This window comes from Alternaria arborescens (genome assembly GCF_004154835.1).
Source record: "Alternaria arborescens strain FERA 675 chromosome Unknown contig_67, whole genome shotgun sequence".
NCBI lineage: Eukaryota > Fungi > Ascomycota > Dothideomycetes > Pleosporales > Pleosporaceae > Alternaria > Alternaria arborescens.
This window is the reverse complement of record NW_021167922.1, coordinates 1-19,536: the sequence shown is the minus strand read 5'-3', so window position 1 is coordinate 19,536 and position 19,536 is coordinate 1. Positions and strand designations below refer to the sequence as shown.

The 19,536-nt window shown below is 49.5% G+C and overlaps 7 protein-coding genes across 7 annotated transcripts; 2 read left to right on the top strand and 5 right to left on the bottom strand.

Moving 5' to 3' along the window:
* Nucleotides 1–588: 588 nt before the first annotated feature.
* AA0111_g12118 (hypothetical protein) lies at nt 589–1,401 on the bottom strand (the record flags this gene model as incomplete). Its single annotated transcript, XM_028646061.1, has 1 exon — nt 589–1,401. The coding sequence occupies one exon, from the start codon at nt 1,399–1,401 to the stop codon at nt 589–591; it is 813 nt and encodes a 270-aa protein (XP_028500270.1).
* Nucleotides 1,402–2,016: 615 nt separating this feature from the next.
* AA0111_g12117 (hypothetical protein) lies at nt 2,017–2,681 on the bottom strand (the record flags this gene model as incomplete). The annotated part of the gene is made up of 3 exons (XM_028646060.1): nt 2,017–2,294; nt 2,376–2,552; nt 2,645–2,681. The coding sequence occupies 3 exons, from the start codon at nt 2,679–2,681 to the stop codon at nt 2,017–2,019; spliced, it is 492 nt and encodes a 163-aa protein (XP_028500265.1).
* Nucleotides 2,682–4,475: 1,794 nt separating this feature from the next.
* Nucleotides 4,476–9,302, top strand: AA0111_g12116 (hypothetical protein; the record flags this gene model as incomplete). Its single annotated transcript, XM_028646059.1, has 3 exons — nt 4,476–4,627; nt 4,681–4,746; nt 4,799–9,302. The coding sequence occupies 3 exons, from the start codon at nt 4,476–4,478 to the stop codon at nt 9,300–9,302; spliced, it is 4,722 nt and encodes a 1,573-aa protein (XP_028500264.1).
* Nucleotides 9,303–12,510: 3,208 nt separating this feature from the next.
* AA0111_g12115 (hypothetical protein) lies at nt 12,511–13,061 on the bottom strand (the record flags this gene model as incomplete). Its single annotated transcript, XM_028646058.1, has 2 exons — nt 12,511–12,770; nt 12,836–13,061. The coding sequence occupies 2 exons, from the start codon at nt 13,059–13,061 to the stop codon at nt 12,511–12,513; spliced, it is 486 nt and encodes a 161-aa protein (XP_028500267.1).
* Nucleotides 13,062–14,622: 1,561 nt separating this feature from the next.
* AA0111_g12114 (hypothetical protein) lies at nt 14,623–15,549 on the top strand (the record flags this gene model as incomplete). Its single annotated transcript, XM_028646057.1, has 1 exon — nt 14,623–15,549. The coding sequence occupies one exon, from the start codon at nt 14,623–14,625 to the stop codon at nt 15,547–15,549; it is 927 nt and encodes a 308-aa protein (XP_028500266.1).
* Nucleotides 15,550–16,115: 566 nt separating this feature from the next.
* Nucleotides 16,116–16,709, bottom strand: AA0111_g12113 (hypothetical protein; the record flags this gene model as incomplete). The annotated part of the gene is made up of 1 exon (XM_028646056.1): nt 16,116–16,709. The coding sequence occupies one exon, from the start codon at nt 16,707–16,709 to the stop codon at nt 16,116–16,118; it is 594 nt and encodes a 197-aa protein (XP_028500269.1).
* Nucleotides 16,710–18,297: 1,588 nt separating this feature from the next.
* AA0111_g12112 (hypothetical protein) lies at nt 18,298–18,610 on the bottom strand (the record flags this gene model as incomplete). The annotated part of the gene is made up of 2 exons (XM_028646055.1): nt 18,298–18,540; nt 18,608–18,610. The coding sequence occupies 2 exons, from the start codon at nt 18,608–18,610 to the stop codon at nt 18,298–18,300; spliced, it is 246 nt and encodes an 81-aa protein (XP_028500268.1).
* Nucleotides 18,611–19,536: the final 926 nt, after the last annotated feature.

The window sequence follows — 19,536 nt, the reverse complement described above, 5'->3', positions numbered from 1 at the left end:
AGTCGCTTTGGCTATGGGACTACTGCACGCTTTGCACGTTCACCGAACAAAGTTTCAAGCTAGCAGCGTCGCCTACAAGGCATTGCGACTCTTGACTGTGCGGGCGGCGCATCAGCCGTGTATTGTTCATCACTAGAAACCGCGACAACAATCTAGGGCGAAAAGCATCGGTGCTTGGGCCTCCATCGCTATATGCAGATGACGGACTGCTTTGGTTGAAGCGACTTTTCGGCTAAAGCGGCGCATACACGAGGTTCTTGCCATGCTATGGATCTAGATGCACGGAGTCTGGATGCTCTCTAGGTCATCACGTGCAATACATGTCCTCGGCAATATGCGTCCGTCCTACGAGACGGCTGACGACCATGTCTCCTGGCACTTCTCTCCTTGAGTGCAAGTATTCGATTTCAAACATCTTCCTTGCCCTAGTTCATAGTCCCAGACCCGTCTCCGGAAACCCGCTCAGTCATGTTCCAAGCCAGCTCGGCCAATCCATCTCAACACCCAGCTACATCTCGACCATCAAAGACACTTCTAAATGTCGACTTGGCGTACCACAAGTGCATCCATGCAGAATGACTTCCCGTCTTACCACCATCCCCTCCTACCAGCGTTCATCAGAATCTTCCTCGCCTCCTCATTCCACCTCTTACTTGCTTTCTCCCGTGACCTAGGTCGCTGCTTGTACCCCCCATTCCCATACGTCCCGTCATTACCATACTCGAACTTAATCTCCTTACCCCTCTTATCCGGATTATCAAAGCGATCTAGCCAGCGATTCAGATGCGCACGACTATCCTTTGCACCCGCCGAGTAACTCAGGATAATCCTGATCTTGCGCTTTGCTCTCACATCGTCGTCGTGGTCTGCTCCTACAGCCTGTGATTCTGGGTAGTTGCTCAGCCGCTTTAGCTGGGCTTGAGATAGACGGTTTAGGAAGGTGACGACGGGTGCGAAGTTGTGGTTGCGGACTACTGTTGTGATGACGGGGGCGTGGAAGAGGACTGCGTCGAGGAATTCGGCGGAGATTTGGTTGTTTACTCCCACGAGGCCGCAACGGGTGACAATGTTGCGGGAGCCGGATTTTAGTTTTGAGCTGCGGTCCGAGTTTAAGATGTGTTTGTAGATCTCGTCTCGTAGTTCTCGTGGGAGAGCGAGGAATGGGGGTAAAGTATAGTTATGTTGCCGTGACTCTATGGGTACGATATCCGTATCGCGTTCATCGACTTTCCCATCAACACTCTTGATGGTAGGAAGATCCGTCGTAGATGCGACAGTTTTGCGTGCACGTTTCCTAGGTGCTGGCGCATCGTCGTTGGTGGTGTCAGCCACTGGTTTGGCGGCTTGCTCGGCCTGTTTGCGCTTCGAACGCCGAAGTTCTGGTACCGCTGTGCTAGTCATGATTAAATTTGTTTCCCGATGTTCCCGGAATCTCAAATGATTGCGAATCGTATACATATACTCGACGCGCGCCAAGCCAACATGGTGAACCTCTCAGGCAGCAGCTAGGCAACGATGGGGTGGCCTAAGGTGGACTAGCTATATCCGGCGAGCGCCAGTTCAAGCAACGCTCCACTATTGCCATCAGAATGCAAGGCTAGTTTCCCTCTCGTGCTACGACACCACAACCCGACGTATCTTCATATCACGTAACACCATTTCATAGCGACCATCTCCTCACAGATTCTTATGGAATTCACGAGCAGCTCGTAGAGTAAGTCGTTGCAGCAACAATGAAACTCAACGGGACCGATCTGACCTGGATTTGCGCGCTAATACGATGCGAAGTGTCATTTGGTTGAATAACTCTGGAACTGATTCTTGTAGCCACAACTCCAGCAAACGTTTCTCAAGTCTTGTTATCCCGCGCTGACACTTGCCTATATTATCCGGCTTTTCCTCGAACTTCACGGGGTTCGTCGCTCACCAAAACGCCAACTCCTCGCTCGAACGCTCAGCACAACCTCCTACGCCCAGATGTAATCAAACTATCTGGACCAACGACAACGGATGTCATTACTCAGCATGTTCACTGGCTACGATCGTACCTGCATCGGCCAGAATATGAGCAGAAGCCACACCTTGTGCAGCGAGATGGCGATCGAGCCTCTCTGGAGTCTCGATCTCATGCTCGCTCGCGTCGTCTCGCCCCTGCTGGAGTCCGACGACAGCAGTTGTAGCATCGTATGAGGACAGTGGGTTATCGTTGATCGTTTCCAACTCGTAGGTGTTCCCCGCCGCACCTGGAGTATTGAGCGTATCACCAGGAAGGTCGGTAACTGGCGTGGTGCGGGCTGCCAAAGAGTCAGCTCCGGCCATCGGACATCAAAGACCGTACAGCAGGAAAGCAACGAAACTGATCGCCAGCTACGTACAGGCTCGCTCAGAAGCGCGTTCCAGGCATTTCACCACACACATGTACACGCCGGTAACAAAAGCCCCAATTGTCACGACTCCGATAGTGTACTTCCACCACAGAGCTTCGCGCTCGATCGGCTGGATGTAGGAGCCCGGCGGCGGGACGGTTGCGTTGCCCGGATAGAGGTGGGTGCCTAGCAGTGGTGGTCAGCCATGCCTAAGGGCTTATACCCCACACTTGAAGCGCGCCTGCTAGGTTTCGCATAGTCTGCTGCATTGCACTTACTATTCAAAGCGACGAAGAATGGAGTCACGACCGGCATGTTGATGTCTACGCAGGCTTTAGTGATTGTCGTCATCGTCGGGCCGCGACGAGAGAACCCCTTCTCACGTACCTGGACTCAAAGGAGGTTCGACTTTACTGCAAGATTGATGTTGGTTGCAGGTCAGATGAAGTATGCAATATTGATCAACGCACCTCACGCTGTAATCGTTCGGTAGAAACGCTGAAGTGCTTGCAATTATAGTCTTTCTGTCGCGGTTGCCCTTGCGGTCACCGACGCTGTACCTAGATAGTCCTTCCATCGCTGTTGCCATTGCGGCCACCGGCGAAGCGGCCAATCATATCGTCTATTGCCATGGATGTCAAAATGTGGCTAAAGCATAATGACCTTCCAAAGCTGATTAGTTCTCGTTTCGTTCAAGGCATCGCTCTTCCACGCTAGAGATTGCAGTGCAGGGAGGATTAAAGAAGCGTCGGTTGCCCTACGTTATAGTGCGGCCACCTCAGCCCTACCAATTTGATATCGCTCACCTTGTAATACACGCCATGGCCACAATAAAACTACGTTCTACTATAAGTAATGTTTGGAGTTCTGAAGTATGTTCATTGAGACGCCCTGATATGTGTCATTACAGATGGGAAGACCACCTCCTCGTTTCACCAATCTCTCGATGATCCAGCAGCCCACAGCACTTGACCGTTATCGAAAACCGACCAGATGCTAGAAATGCTAAGAGTACTTTGTTGCAGTCTAGTATCAATCATATTCGCGTACAGCGTTGCTGCTCTTGTCATTTTGGCAAACGCCACAGTTCTGCACCCATGTGTACTGCTAAGGGGACTGTATATGTTGTTTCGCTGTCATCTGCGTAAGAAGCGGGCGGAAGAGCCGATGTCACTGACAGAGACTAAAATCATCTCGATTTCTAAGTGAAGTCCCAGCGACGAACATCCAACAGGGCTAGAACGTGCGGCATGGCAGAAGAACACGATGCGAAAACATCCATCAGTCTTGAGCGCCAAGACTGCGAGAAGAGGGTTCAAATTGCTTTTTGGGAAGGCCTGGTTCTTTGCTGTGGCTGGACTGCCGGCTGTTCCGCCATTGCGTGGCAACCACGGGGACCGCGGGGCTGACGTCGGCCCGACCCCATCCGAATTTTGTCAAAGCAACCTCCCTGCGCTCAACTGCTCGAACAATCTCACGACATCTTCACCACTCGATCTCAACGACGCATTCATCGGCAGCTTTGCGTCAGCGTATAAACTGCCTGAACCTTGTGAAGATGATCAGCTACACTGCGGTTGAACTTCGGACGCGCAGCTCAGGGAGAATGACGTACGAATGCCCAGGGGGCTAGAAGCGCTACTCACGCACTCGATACTTGTCTACCAAATTCCTTACGTCCCTATAGCTGAAGAGTCTAAATCGAGACCAAAGATGTCGACATTTGCACCCTCAAAATGACGTTTGAACGCATCATCGTAGCTCCCGCTGCCACAGCTGAAACGCCTAATTAAGCTTCGAAGCCTAAGTACATGCAGGTAGCTCAGGTACCACTGAGTATAGTACCGTATTTGTGGTCTAGGGCTTACTTGATTTCCCCAAATGGATAAGTTACGAACTGTTTCCAAATTCTGCCCCATCAACTTTGCGCGTTAGTGTAGTCTAGCCGGCGATCTTGCGTTCGCTCCCGAACGATCTGGCGAGTTCACCCGTATTTCTGGATGAGATTTTTCAAGCGTAGCTTGACCAAAAGGTCGGGTTCTGCACTCTTAACCCTTCGATACATTCTTCTACCAACTGTACCTCTTTCTTCGAAGAGCAGCATCAAGTATGCGCTCACTAATTCTTCTCCCTTTGTTTGCTTTGCTGCACATATGTCAGGCCTTCACATCGCCTGACATATACTCCGTTACGCAGCCAGCAGGTGCTAGTCCGGATCTAGGCGCAAACAGTCAACCGGCTACGGTGCCATCTCAATCGAGGTATGAGGATCAAATCTATGTCTTGATTATCGTTATTAACAACGTTACAATAGGCATGCAGCTGGACCGAACTCCGGATTGAACATCTTCATACCAAACTACAAGGCAGATCCTAATTGGTAGGTAGTCTTATGGAAGCTGAAACCAGATCAACTAACGACCTTGTCCCAGGCTTCCACTTACGCTATCTCTCAAGACAGTCGGTTTACAAGTGAAGGTCATTCAAACACTGAATCTCTCTTCGCAATGCAGAGATCTACTCATCTACACGTCCCCAGGCGTGAACTACAGCCCGAGCGCTGCCGACGTCATAACCTTGACCTCCTTTGTGACCAAAGGTGGTAGATTGATCTTCATGAACCAGGTTCCTACGGCTCTTCAAACCCTTGCAGGTGTTACTGCATCTAAAGTAGACTCGAGTGGATCGCGGTCCGTCATCCAGCTGACAAACACCGAGACGCCCGTACAGGCGCTCCAAGGTTTCGACTTCTCAGAGTACTACGACGTAAACATGCCATTTTATGAGAACTACACCGAGAGTGGCCTAATCAATGTCGGCTATACGGCTGCCAGAGGCTCACAAACACTTGGTAAATATTTGGTTCGAAACGATGGCGTGGACAGCGCAGATACATCGGCTACAAGCGCTGCCATCGTCAAACATCAGCCTTTGGGCTCGACCGGATATGTCTACAGTTTTGGTATGGACCTGGGATATTTGTTTAACCAAGCTCAAAATGAAGCCGGCGGCTACTCGCCATGGTACGACGGACATTATTACCCCGGGTACGATATCGGCACACGCATCATCAAGAACATTGTCACTACTAGCCCCCATTTCGTCAGCCTATGGTCGGTTCCGTACAACAAAGGCCTTGCTTTCACCACAACCTGGGATATCGATACTTATGTCTCGTATCCCCACGGCCAGGGTATCGCAGCCGCCGCGCAAGATCGCGGCGCTGCGGGTAACCTGAACCTCCACACCAAGTACGTCACCGATGCATACGAGACTGCATACTTCCAGTATGGCGTTCCGTACATCTATCAGATTAGCGGGTTCCGCACTGCTCCTGACGGCAACCCATATATCGACTTTGGTAGTCACACTGTCAGTCACTCGCCGAACGCAGCTGGTTTCGGCTATGGTACTCTCAATGAGCGATTCCTCCAAGGAACCGACTCAGGCTACTATCCAGTCATACACCAATGCGGACCCAACGCTGACGGTACGCCCACCAACGGAGAGGTATGCACCAAGGGAGGTACCAGTGGACTCTCTTTCTACACATCAGGTGCTTCCTCATCGGGAGAGGTCCGCGTGAGCGCTTACTTGATTCGACACATACTTCACGATGAGTTCAAGACCAACTACAACATGACCACCTACCGTCCAGGTAATCTTGCTTGGAGCAAATACCAGGCCACGCATTGTGTGGCGAACGGAATTATCGGTGGCTCTTCGTGCGCGGGCAATTCGCATCTCACCCATCTTCCTTTCCAAGTCACTCACAACCGCGAGTCGTTCCAGGAGCTTCCATACTACGAGTTCCCGCTTCAATGGTCTGACGGTGATGGAAACATGAGCAGCGCCGACTTTCCAGGGTCGGACTTCTCGAACCAGATCAAGTACATCAAGAAAATGGCACGTTATGGCGGCCACTACAACATCTTGATTCATCCGTCAGATGCGTTGTTCGACAAGATCCAAATCCAGCGCGCTCTTCACGACACCGTGCGTCCTTTCGCGGTCTTCTTCAACCAGACAGGAATTGCCAATTGGTGGACTAATCGAGACCGTGCAATTGTGGACATCACAGCAGCAGACAAGTCATCTGCTATCATGACGGTTCGTTTGGATGGCGTTACAGAAGGCCTCACCCTACAAGTGCCTCGGAATTACGTCTTCCAATCCGCGACGGGCTCTCTTTCAGTCTGCCAGCAGGTTTCCTACGATGGAACGACGAACGCAGTGGTACTGCGAAACACGTCAAAGGGTCAATTTACACTCTACTTCGCCGTCGGTACAAACAATGCAACCACCTCCACGTGTCCTGATTTCACTCCCAAACCGCTGGGAGACACGGAATGCATAGCATGGGACGTCATGATCGACGATTTTCTGGAGCTTTACTTTGGCAGCAACAACGTCAACCTGCTCTTGTTGCAGACATCTGCAACAGGACTCTCGTCGAATAACATAGACGGCACTTTGCAGCTCACTGCAACTACCGATAGCGGTGTCAATGCGTACTACACGGAGATCTCCCGCTTTTGCTTCGACGCTTCCATCTACACACATCTCTACTTTGACATGGTCGCTCCCACGGGATCCAGCTTTTACGTACAGCTTGTTTCGTACGACTCTGGATGCAACACCGAACAACCGAGCGCTTCGTACTTGGATGTGACTAGGTACGCACCTGCTGATGGCTCGAACCATACTGTCACCATACCATTGTCAGACTTTACGGGCCAAGACATGAAGCATGTTCGCGGAATCCGCATCGGCAACATCTCGCCAGCTCAGACACCCATCTACATTGACAACATCAAGATCCAGAAGCGATGTGTGACAGCACCAGGAGAAGACCGTACCCCAGGTCTGGCGGTTGAGTCATTCCAGAATGTTGACCGATGGATCACTGGTATCAACAACATATTTGGTCAGACTGACTACAACAACTCGATGACGTTTGCGAAGCTCTCGGAACTGGGAAGGATGCAATTGCTGCCTTCGAATGCCAACTCGTTCTTCTATACCGACACGAATGTTGATGGAGTCTTTTTGAATGCTACTGCATACACAGGAGTCTCTCTCAACGCCCGTGGCCCATCTGGTGGCTCCTTCGATGTCGTCCTGACATCGAGCACCGGTAAAACCTCTACTGTCAACACCAGGTCTTATGCTTCCTTCAGCCAGAGTAACTTTGCCAACATCACGATTCCCCTTACCGCTTTCTCAGGATTCAACACCGACTCCCTTAGCCGCATCACGCTACGCAACTTTACACCCAACGGCGGCTCTGCTGCTAGTAACTTTACGATGCGATGGATCTCTCTTTTGGGTGGACCTTCCACAATTGGCGCTGGTCCGCGTTGCCCGACTCCATCTGGGTTTGTGGTACTGAACTTCTGCGATCCGAATGAGTTCAAGTCGCAAACCAACGCACTAGGAGCTCCTATCTCAGACGACAAGACGATGACCTCATACAAGCAGCCTTCCCGTGGGTCTATCGAACTCGTTCCCCGTGACGCTTCGTCTTACTTCTACTCGCTGCTCGCTCAACCGTCCAACTGTAGAGCGGTGAACAGTTCCTTCGACTCGATCATACTTACGGTTTCAGGCCCACAGGATGCAACCGCGAACATTGGTTTCAAGTATGGTACTGACAGCTGCAATACCAACGTGGTGACGTCTTACATTCCAATCACTTTTAACGCCGCGTCGACAGCGCTTACGATCCCGTTCTCTCGCTTCCCTGACAACTTCAACCCACAATATCTTCAGTCGTTCATCATGAACAAATTCAACACTGCCGGCCAAACCTATCGCATCCACTCCTTGGTCTTCACAGGACCGGCTGACAGCCCTGGTTGCGCGCTCTGCTCAGGTACCATCCTGAACACCTGCACATTCGTGTCGCAAGTTCCACGAAACAATCGACTCCTTGGTGCGATGACTGATGAAGGTTCTCTTGCTTCATACACTGTCGATAGCGACGGATCTCTCAACATGGGCACTTCCGGTGACTCGTACTGGTACTCCGTATTCGAGTCTGGATGCTACAATGCGAAATTAGTAAACGCGACAGGTATCCAACTCTCCGTTGCGGCACCTGCAGGTACCACTTTCCGCGTCACCATGCGCTGGAAGACCGACGAAGAATGCACGACAACGTCGCCTCCATCTTCTGTGCCCATCGCTTCTTACTTGACTTTTACTGGCGCCGATGCATACCAAGTCGCACAGATCCCCTTCTCTGATTTCGGTGGCATGAACGCAAGCAGACTCGACAGCGTCGCAATCTCATCCTTCAACCCCTCTGGCGTGGACATCAAGGTCGGCTGCATCAGTTTGACATCGGTTCCAGAGCCCGTCCCCGGAACAACAGGACATCCGACGTGCACATGTCCCGACTCTGCATGGTTGAACTACTGCACCCCAGGAGTTGCGAACCGTAACACGAACGGCTATGTCCAGAGCGATGACGGGACTATGGAAGTTGCGCCCACCGTCACCAATGGTGCGTTGGTTCTGCATCCCAGTGTATCTGGATCTTACTGGTACTCGCTCCAGAACTGTGCGGATATCTCTGCATCGCAGTACCTCGTTCTCAATGTCACGGCGAACGCGGGTGCCGGTTTCAACGTGCAGCTGCAGAGTGGTGGATTTGGATGTGATGGCCAGACACCGATTCAGCGACTCAGTGTGGCGAGCAGCGCGTATGGCAGCATGAACGGCAGTCCTGTTGTTCTGAGAATTCCGCTGTCGGCTTACACGGCGATGGGGAATAGCCAGTTCACTTTGTCGAAGATTGATGCGGTCGCGCTGGAAGGATTCAGCGCTGAGACTTCGCAGTATCTCATTCATTGCGCGTATTTTGATAATGGTGGGACGAACGGTACCGCGGCGACGAATGGTACCACGGCGATAAACGGCACTGCGTCGTAGATGTTGTTTCTAGCGATATGAATTTTGAAGGTTTTCTAGATTTAGGATGTACCATAATTGTATCATAATTCATCAATGAGGTTATGTCTATCTGAACAACGTATAAAAGGCTAGATACCAAGCCCAATGCTCTTGTGTTGTCTTGCAGTCGCTCTACATGTCTTGTGAGGGGCGGATTCCCACAACAGCCAAGAATCTAATCGCCAACAATAGTGCCATGCATATGCGGGTATCTCAACAGGATCATTATGCCACAGGCGTCTCCAGGCTTTCGATACTGCTTGTATTTCAGCGCCTGACATCCCGGTATGAACATACAAGGGATGCCCCGAGATTTGAGGTTGAAATGCTCGCTGGTCATGCGCCTTTTCTCCATCTGTATGGGGCCATCTCAATCACTCCAGGATATGAACGTCACGATAACAGCCACATGTGCGAGCCAAGTAAATTATGCATGATGGGTTTGAGCGTTTTGGACGTTGCAAAGACGCCGCTGCCACAGGACGCAAGGCTGAGGTGCCACGTCAACTTACATAATGTCTGTCATGCTTTTGGTTTTGTGGCCTACTATTAAGTCAGGTGCCAGGCATGACTAGGGTCAATAAATGAGAGCAATAGAAAGGTACGTCCATAGCATACATGGCCGATACTTTTGATCAGTAAGCATCTCACCTGCATCAATCTGTAGTTTAGGCGGCTAGATGACCATTATTGACAACCTCTAGCTTGAGAAGGCCGATCAATTCAGTCAGTTACCCTTATCAGATATTGATCTAGTGCAGCTACATGCATGGATAGGTAACCCGAGGGATTTCTCCACACAGGGCTGTCTAGACCCAGCTTGTTCATGTGAACGCGCACGGTTCAACGATACGTATTGCCTCTAAGTGATATAGATATAAGTAAAGCCTATATCCCAAAGTCTTCTGTATTCACTACACTTATTCATTCCTCCCAAGCTGATCTCTTCCTACTTGCCACCATTATCACCACCATGACTAGACTAGTAAAGAGGTATAGGTTAGGTCAAGGTTAGGTCTAATTTGTTAGACCCTAACCTAACCTATACCTACGGCTGGGTATACTATACCCATTTACTAGTCTAACCATGACCGCCACCCAAGAAGAAACCTTTTGTACAAACCCTCAGATGGACAGTGAGCCAGAGCTAGTTAATGATGGCAAAGGAGATTGCAAGCACAGATGTTTGCATTGTAAGGGATGGAGCCCAGCCAATACCAATGATCCCCGGGGCAGCTGTTACTGTGGCCATACATACGATGACCACTACTAATCTAATAGCTGGACAACAAGGTTCGTGTTTTTTGGTACATACCCGTTTCAGACCTAACATCTAACAATCATATAGGCGTGCTCCGTTGCCATTCTTGTTTCAGTGAAAGGTGGAAAGGAGATTGTTGTTACACGAAGGGGTTATACTGCTCTGATCCTGGTCGTCTGACGCTCGCTCCATTAAGACAGATGCTCCTTTACCCTAAAGATTTCTAACGACACTCCTGTAAGATCAGGGCAGAGGATGATTGTAATCTCGTGGATGAGTTGTTTCAGGTTGTATCCGTTACCCCGATGCGTCCAGTCTTCAGAATAGACTAGTCTAATCTGATTGACAATTCCAAATGCCATCAAATGCAACATAGATGTGAATGAAGCCATGATTTACTGAGTTGGTTTTAGCCTGTCCCGATGAGAAATGCCGTCCGAAACTTACGAAACAGTGATCAGTATAGATTTTGAGAAATGCAACGAGCTCGCTATATAAGAGCTGTACTGTGAACTAGCGCCTCGATTCGGCGTTCGATATTTCGTCGCATTCATGCATACCGGTTGGCTCTACTCTGAATCTTGGAGAAATATTCCAACTACTGCGCCGGGAAGAGGTATACTCTGCCGAAACAACTGATTTCTTCAAATACAACAACAGGAGAAGAGTTCGTAAAGTAACAGCACGATCGCCATTGAAGTACCAAGATCAGGGGCTGCTTTCGAAGTACAAACCATGGGATCATTCTAAAGCAATTGACTTCCTCACTCAGGTGTTTTCTGGCGACGTACATCATGGACGTTCGAACTCTAGACAGCTACCAGATCCAATACCCAAATGAACGCTCTTTCTCCGACCTAGACCCCATTAATCCTACTATTCAGACCATTCTTGGCCACAAATCAACCCGCAGTTTTAAGTCGGATCTTGTCTCACCAAACACTGTCGAAATCACCATCACTGTAGGCCGGAGTGCTTATACTTGCTCGGGTCTACAGACGTGTAGTACAGTTGTAGTTCAGACCCCAAAACACGAAGCCAAAGGTCGCGACCCTTGCTGGTGGTCAAGACTTCATTCGACAAGCTGCACTCTTCATGCTATTCTGTGCAGACTTCAGTCGTCTAAGCAGGATATTGGGCTGTGAAGATCAATCAGACACGGAATTGGAGTACATGGATATGTTTCTCGTGTCATCGATAGATGCGGTCCCGGCTTCCCAAAATATCCTCCTCGCCGCTGAGTCCATGGTGTGGGGGGTATGCTACACGGGAGTATTGAGTAACAACGCCCAGGAGCTTATTGAGCTGTTCCATCTTCCACCTCAAGTGTCCGGTCTCTTTAAAATTACGAGTGGACATCCGGATTCAACCGTTCCTGCGTTGATCAAACCACGCCTTGATCAGAATGAGGTAGTTCATATGGAAACATAGGGCCATTATTGCCAAGCCTTTCACATCGATGAATACAACAAGATACTCAAGGTATTCTGCGATCGGCAAGGAAAACTCCGTCGCCATCTGTGGTCCCAACATGCAGCGCTAACAATGGCATCTGGCAATCTCGACGGCCGAGTACTACTGAAAGGAGTTTTACCTATGCAGGACTTTGATATGAAATAAAGCATTGCTATCAGGCGTTCAGCATCCAGCTTAGCTTGTTGTATAGCATACAAGGACAGCAAGGCTTACAACGCTATTTGTGTTTACGACTTATGTCAGTGGAAGCTAATGAAGGCTGTAAGCTAAGGCATGTTATACTCACACAGATTGAGGTTTTCTATTGAATGTGGTAAGAAGAGTGTTTTCACTTGAACGCATTATAAATGTGACTACGCAAGAGAAACGGTAGTTCAATGATGTGTCTAGATCGTTGTAAGGCGTTTTCAATTTCTTCATCGATATCTCTATCTCCTGCACTCGTTCCCGCTAGTCCTCTACTGGGCAGAGGGCGAACTCCCTCGCAGGTGCACCATCATGCGTCATCACGCCACAGTATGCGCCATCATCCGTTGGGTCAGTATCGGGGTTGTCTGTGTAAATGTAGAAAACAACCCGATCCGGACCCTGGTCGCCACCACCAAAGATTTTATCTCCATGCAAGAGGGGGAATTCTTTCAGCGTCTTGCCGTTGCACTTGTCGGAAAACTTCAGCTTCCTGTTGTTGCCAAAAGTTTTAGGGTAGCCGCCTGAAATCGAGAAGAAAGAGGTTAGCAAGGAGAACATTCTTCACAGAGCGAGTCTATACGCATACCTGGCTGAGGCGCGGTGGTAGGTGTATTGTAGATGGCTTGCTGAATAGCCTTTTCGACCTGCTCACGACTGTATCTGTATCCTGGGCAAGCTATGAACTGGTCGCTGGGCGGGAGGTTGTCAACAGTTCGTTTGCTCAACATTCCGGCAGGCGCAGGGTTGGCGAAGGATGTATGCACAAGGGCTAGGCCCAGTGGCAGGAGGATGGTTGATGGTGAGAAGTGCATGGTGTAAGGAAGACTGAAGACGGTCTGATATTGTGAGTGATAGTGGCTTGAGATGAAAGTGTAGTGCAGTGATGAAGATGCTATACCTCCGGCAGCGGCCAGTTTATATGCCTTTCAAAGACATATTAGGCCTTCCATTAAGGAACAGCGTTATGCCTTCGTGCGCTTCTCGAGGTATGTTTGAGGAACGTGGTACCAGTCACAATACCGCTCCCTTCACTTTTGATCCACATTTCTCGGGCCGTGTGTAGAGTGAAGAGGCAACCCACTCAGGCATCTCGATGGTCTCAGACGAGGTTGTCGAAGTCGAACTGACTTAGCGCCAGTATCAGCTGAGCACCCCAGTGATGGATATTGATGTCACTATCATGCTTTCCTTCGTCATCGGGCGAAGCTCTCGGATTGACTAACACAATAGCGCTGTTGGGTGGATACATTGACAAGGTCCCGACATGGCTGATTTGACTGACAGGATCACCAGAAAGCCTGCGATACGACCATGATAGTCATCTCGATGCTCTCTTAGGCGTTCCCATCAGCACTGCTATAGTTACAAGGTACATATTTGGTCTGTGGGCCATAGGCTGCAACGCACATATGTGCTTGGCATAGTTTTGGCCCCTATAGGCTGCCTTGAACTTATCGTCTTCGTCCCCACAGTCAAACATCTCATCTTGATGTTAAATACGAACTTGAAGCTATACCCGATGACACATCAGGAAAAGCCATACAACGATCCAAGCGTTCTTCAGAGCACAAACAAATAACTCTTGCCATACAAATCAGACGTCCTCAGGAAGACACAAAAGTATTCCTACACTCATGGATGCATCAGGAAGTAGGCGGTCGGCCTGACTGTAGATCTTTGCGCTTGTCGTAACCTTATTTAACCGTACGACGCCGAGGATCATAGCGCTTCGGGTCTTACCGTTAAAAGGCCTGAGGAACAGAGTAACGCGAGAAGATGAACTAGGACCGACTCACGTAGAATTTCTGGAAGCAGACAGCTAGCCAGAGTGCATGTTTGATGGGCGGCGCACAGGCAGTGATTGCAGTACGGGTCTGCGATCGCAGCTGGGGATGCTGCAGGCGTTGTGAAAGTTAACAAAACATCGCCCATGAGGTGGAACGATGCATGATGCAATTAAGGCCCGCGGCTTAGCTGCTATAAGCAAATTGTGGGGTGGATTACCCGGGTAGGAAAACTAGCGGGCCGCAGGCAGCGTGCATCGCCCCGCAAACTCTAAATTGGTACTTCTTGCCTAGCCGGCTGCTGCGGCTGTGATGTGGCCTATGCTATGGGAAGCCTTGTTCTGTGACCAAATGACTGCGCTTCGGTCTCCGAACGTAGCCACTTATGTGAATCGATCATGTGATGGCAGATCACGTGGTTGTGGATGCCTGGCTGCGCCTACCTGATTATCTGAGCATGACGTCTACCTCTTCCAAATACAGTGCCGAAGTGCGCATCGATCCATATAAAGGAGGATCGAAGTTCAAAAGCACCTTCTATCCCAGATCGGCTTTGATTGCTTCACGTCGCAATTCCCCTTCCAACAATATGACAACCATTTTCAACACACCAGGTACCTACCCGCCTAATACCTTCTTACCGCAGATAAGCGCCATTGTCGCCTCAAGCGACTACTCTTCTTTAGCTGAGGAAACAGCCAAACATCTCGTCGAGGCGGTCACTACCTCTTCTAACCCCTCCTCGGCACTCTGGGAACTATGGACGGCCTTCTTCGAATCTGTCATATCTTCATCTTCACCCGAAGCCCATTTTGCTCTCCTTGATTCCATCCGTGCACAGCCACCCACACTGCCCAACAATTTATCCAAAACAACAAGGGATGTAAAGGAGGCACTTCGCAGCCATACTAAAGCGGACGGCAGATTACATTGGTCGCAACTGCCGCGATTTGGTTGGGAATGGTACGACACGTATGCCACGCTTCACCAATGGCGTGACTGGACCAGCATACAAGATGCAGACTCTGAAAGCGGTACGCCTAATCTCAGGTCGAGTATTACTTGCAGTCAGCGATGGCTCCGCTTCGTCAACTTCTCGACCAGGCTGCTCAAACGCAGCAAGGAACAGCCCGCACATGAGACTATATGGGTATTTTACACCTGTAAGGATGTACTCGAGCACGAGAAGCCCCCACCCCGTCAGCCAGATAAGCACAGGATGTCGGCTGAGCAGTTGTGGGCGCTGGACGTTCGTGTGGCAGCAACCTGGGTGCGGGATGGGGCGCGTGCACTGTGGAACACGGACTATGGAGAGCTGAGGAAAGAGTGGGAGGCGGCGTTAGACGAACCGACAGACTTGTGGTCGAGAGAAGACGGACTGAACAGGGAACGGTGGCAACTATGGGAGGAAAGACTATTAGTTTTGAGTACAGATGAGGCTAGTCTCGACGAGGAGACCAGAGGCCTGGTCAAAGAGGCGTATGAAGTGGTCAAGGAGCTCTTGTCAAATTTCTGATTCTAACTCCGGCCATCAGCCGCAAATCTATGGCCGGATGGATCATACCGCATAGCTTAGATATTTCCAAACTGACATGATGAGGCACTGGCACTACTCTCCATCAAGATTCCCATGGGAATTTCCTCTGATTAGTGATGCAACCTTTAGTCCTGTGAACCTGGTTCGTAGTCGTGATTCCGTCTCGTACGCAATCGATACAGAGGCGGTTTCTCTCACGAAATCCATTTAGCCTGTCAACGCGCGTTGCTCTATAGCGAGGTTCTCCATGCCAGCGATAATCACAGCGTTCCCATTGCTTGGGCATGAGTGGATCACGCATCTGCTCCATCTTTTCAACGATTTTTGATACTGTGACATCCAGTACCTGCAACGGCCGAAGATCTTCATGTTGTAGAAGTTCTGTGTGAGCAAGACTATGAACAGCTCCCCATGCGCAAGTGCACGAACTGCTCCCATCCATTCCGGCATCCGTCGATCCATTGAACAATATTTGCTGCAATTCTGTGCGCATCCTGTTTCTTCGCTCTTCTAAGAGATCTGTGACCATAGCGTTAGCGGAGTCCTCAAAGCCTTTGGCAAAATTGATACTTACAGAGAACCTTCCAAGGAACCCAGTCAGTAAGACCGGCACCTTGATCAGCGAGCGGGAGGTAGGAATCTTTATGATCGAGCATCATCGAGAGTGTAATATCACCGAAAGCCTGTGCATCGTCGAGAATGTAGGCGGCAGACATGAGATAACTCAACTCCAAGATATTCTCAACACCCTTGGGGTTCAGCCAGGCTGCGCTGGCATATCTCAACGCAACAACGCAATCGAATTTGTCGGCAGCGATAGCGATTTCGAAGATATCCTTGGGACTGAGAGACCGTGGCACTACATCGTTCCGGAGATGGATAACGTTACAAATTATTTCTAAGGCGTGTGCATTGTCGTCTGGCATGGGGACCTCCTTGGGGTCATGACTATCCAGATTTTGGCCTTCGGCAAAGTCGGGTCCAAACATAACGCTGAAAACCTTCGACGCATTATTGAGGACGGAGGAACAGACGCGAATCTTCTTGTCGTGCGGACCGACCACAAGAATAACGTCACCATGCGTAGCAACCTCTATTTTCGTGGTGATAGAGTCGTTGCTGTCATTAGTCTCTTCCATGGTGCTTTCACGAAGCCCGGAAACGATAGGGGATGTAGGTGTGGACTTCGAACAAGGGCAAGCTTAGGAATGCTCAGATCTGAGCAAGATGGACTGTGTAAATGTAGCACGCCGAAACACCCATGAAACGGATGAATGAGCAATGCGACGTATGTGACTTGGGAAGCTACATACCCCGCCTCTGCCAAGGATAATTTTGTCATGTAAAGGTAACATATACCCCGCACAAAGGTTCCACACTGCTACCGCTTAACAGAAGACTCCTCAAGATATCTTCAAAAGAATGATGAAAGTGTTCATCGACGTTCGCAAATAACCAGATGCATCATCAACAAATCTCAGCGTTGCATTACTGAGGTCGAGGTCATCCAACGCCCAGTTATGACATCTATCAGAATTATCGAATGTGTTCAAAGCACCTTGGTCATTTCTTTGGGTATAGCGGACTAGCTGGTAGGTAGAGAGTGCGATAATACCGGCGTATCGGATGACCATTCTAGGAGACTTTCTCATTCCGCCTTACACAGATTCAGACATCCAGTAAACTTCACATCGTCCTTCAGTACCGCCATTAGATGCTATCCCTTTGGCCGGTTAGATCTCGCTCGATGCGTAAGATTAGCTGTCCTCGAAATCGTGCTACACTTTAATTGGCGTCAAATCCAGCGCTGCTACGTCCAATCGCACATTACTATCCTCCTCCTCGATGCAATATCCGGGACCATAACCATATTCCCACCTCCCTATTACGATGTATATCTTAGTTCTTTCCGCGCACAATACGCGATCCCCCGGTTGGAACTACATGTGGACATCAGTCAATCATGAATTCCTTATCATATACGCGCAGAAACGTTGTGGAGACTTACAATTGGTATCTTGACTTCTGCGCACATTGAGTAAAGCAACTTCTAGCAGACAAGGGGGTAGGCTGGGTATCGTTATTCCAACGCTTGTGGGTGTGCATCGGTGTGTCTGTGTATGGGCGTTCTTTCTGGTACATGTAGCGAGCTCCTGAATATATATGCTACGAACCACACAGAGCCTCGCCTTCCATTTATGCAGCTTATCGCCGAGACATACGTGGCAAGACCAGCATAGTGAAGCATGTAATCATCAGCGGATCTGACCTTGTGCCACATCGCGTACATGCTGATCCTGTTCAGTCACGTTCGCACTATCGACTGCGCGTAATAGCTTAGCATCATGACGGTATGCGGTCCTTTGTCGTTGTAGCAATATTTGAAGCCGTTATGTGATGGGTCAGAGCAGCTGCGATCCGGTATCTAGAGTGAATAGGATCTAGCTGCAAATGTGATTTCCGTTGAGTTACAAAAGAGTCCATGAATGAAGATATTGCGCCGCTCAGAGCATATGTTATGGAAGGCCAAATTCTTGAGAGGTGCAAAGACAGCTATTGCAGCTACTAAGTGAATGAGACAGACCAAAGTGCGGTAGATCCCTGCCTAAGGAGTAGCTGATAGGCTACGTCAGATTCTCAGCACTGCAAGTGCATCCAACCGTCTCAGTGTCGGCAAACCCGACCTACCAAAGGCGATTGTAGCTACTCAAGCGGACATAGATCAAATCAAGCTGCACAAAGTACACCTTCCTCTACTTCCTGCCGCTGATAGGTGACCGTATTCTGCTGAAAGCTGATCGAATCCTGCTGCATGCTAACGGATTGCTGAGTTGACTCGGTAACTCCTGCGGGAGAGCCCTCCTCTTGGATCTTGTATTTGGTGGGCGATCCTTCGATATTGATCACGTTTACCACAATGTAGTAAGTATTTCCGCCATTGTTGATCGTTACACGGTCGCCTTGATTGAACTACCCGCTGGGGTTAGTTTTCAGGAACACGAATGCTTCGTATATATCAAGGCGTTTTAGGACATACCATGGCTGTAGGAACCCTATGACGGTTGATCAATGATGCTTCTTTGAAGTTTCGATGACTTTGGGGTGTATACAGAAAATGTGACTGCGTAAGGATGTACGTAGACGTAGTGCTGTATGGAAATTTGTATCTGAGATGTCTTTCTGTTTTCTGTGACAGGCTTTCGGATTTATGTATGATAGAGTGTGCAAAGCCTCACTTTGTCCCCCTCACAAGGCTACCGCCAAGAACTACGTGGCAGAATAATATTACCGCGATATGCAGTCATCAGGAAAGATAAACTTGTGTCTCATGACCTACTCGCTGATTCGTTGTTACAGCACACTACATGAATGTGGTACCGCGAGAGACTGGCTGTCGTTGGTGTTTGTCGCGCGAGGCAGACTCTGGCTGAAATGGATCTACCGGTGAGCTTCAAACGGCTGCATACATACACATAGAGGAAGACATGGCGAACTTATGGCAGCTGCGATCTAAGAATGCCACTTCACACTCAGAACACAATCGATTTGTCCAACTACACACACTATTCAAAATCTCTACCTCTAGACGTAGACACCCTCCCAAATTCCTCGCCTGGTTAAGCCTTTACTAAGTCTGCTTCCTTTACTTCAATTTCTTGGTTGTTAAGTCGTCCGTCTCTGAAAGCGATTATATATCTTGCGATGTCTCCAAGAGCGGCGATCACTCTGAGTATGACATAAATAGTATCAGGCTCATCAGGCTGGTCAGTGCGCTTTACCAGCTGACCCTCATGAAACTACACATGAAAGTTAGTTCGTGCCAAAGAACACACTTCGTGCAGACAGAAGCGACTTCGAAATATACCTTGGCCATGAGCGCGAATGATTCTTACAGTAGGGACGAGACTTGCTACGGTAGAAGTACAATAGTTCGTGAGTGTGGAATGGTGTGTGTGTGTATATATA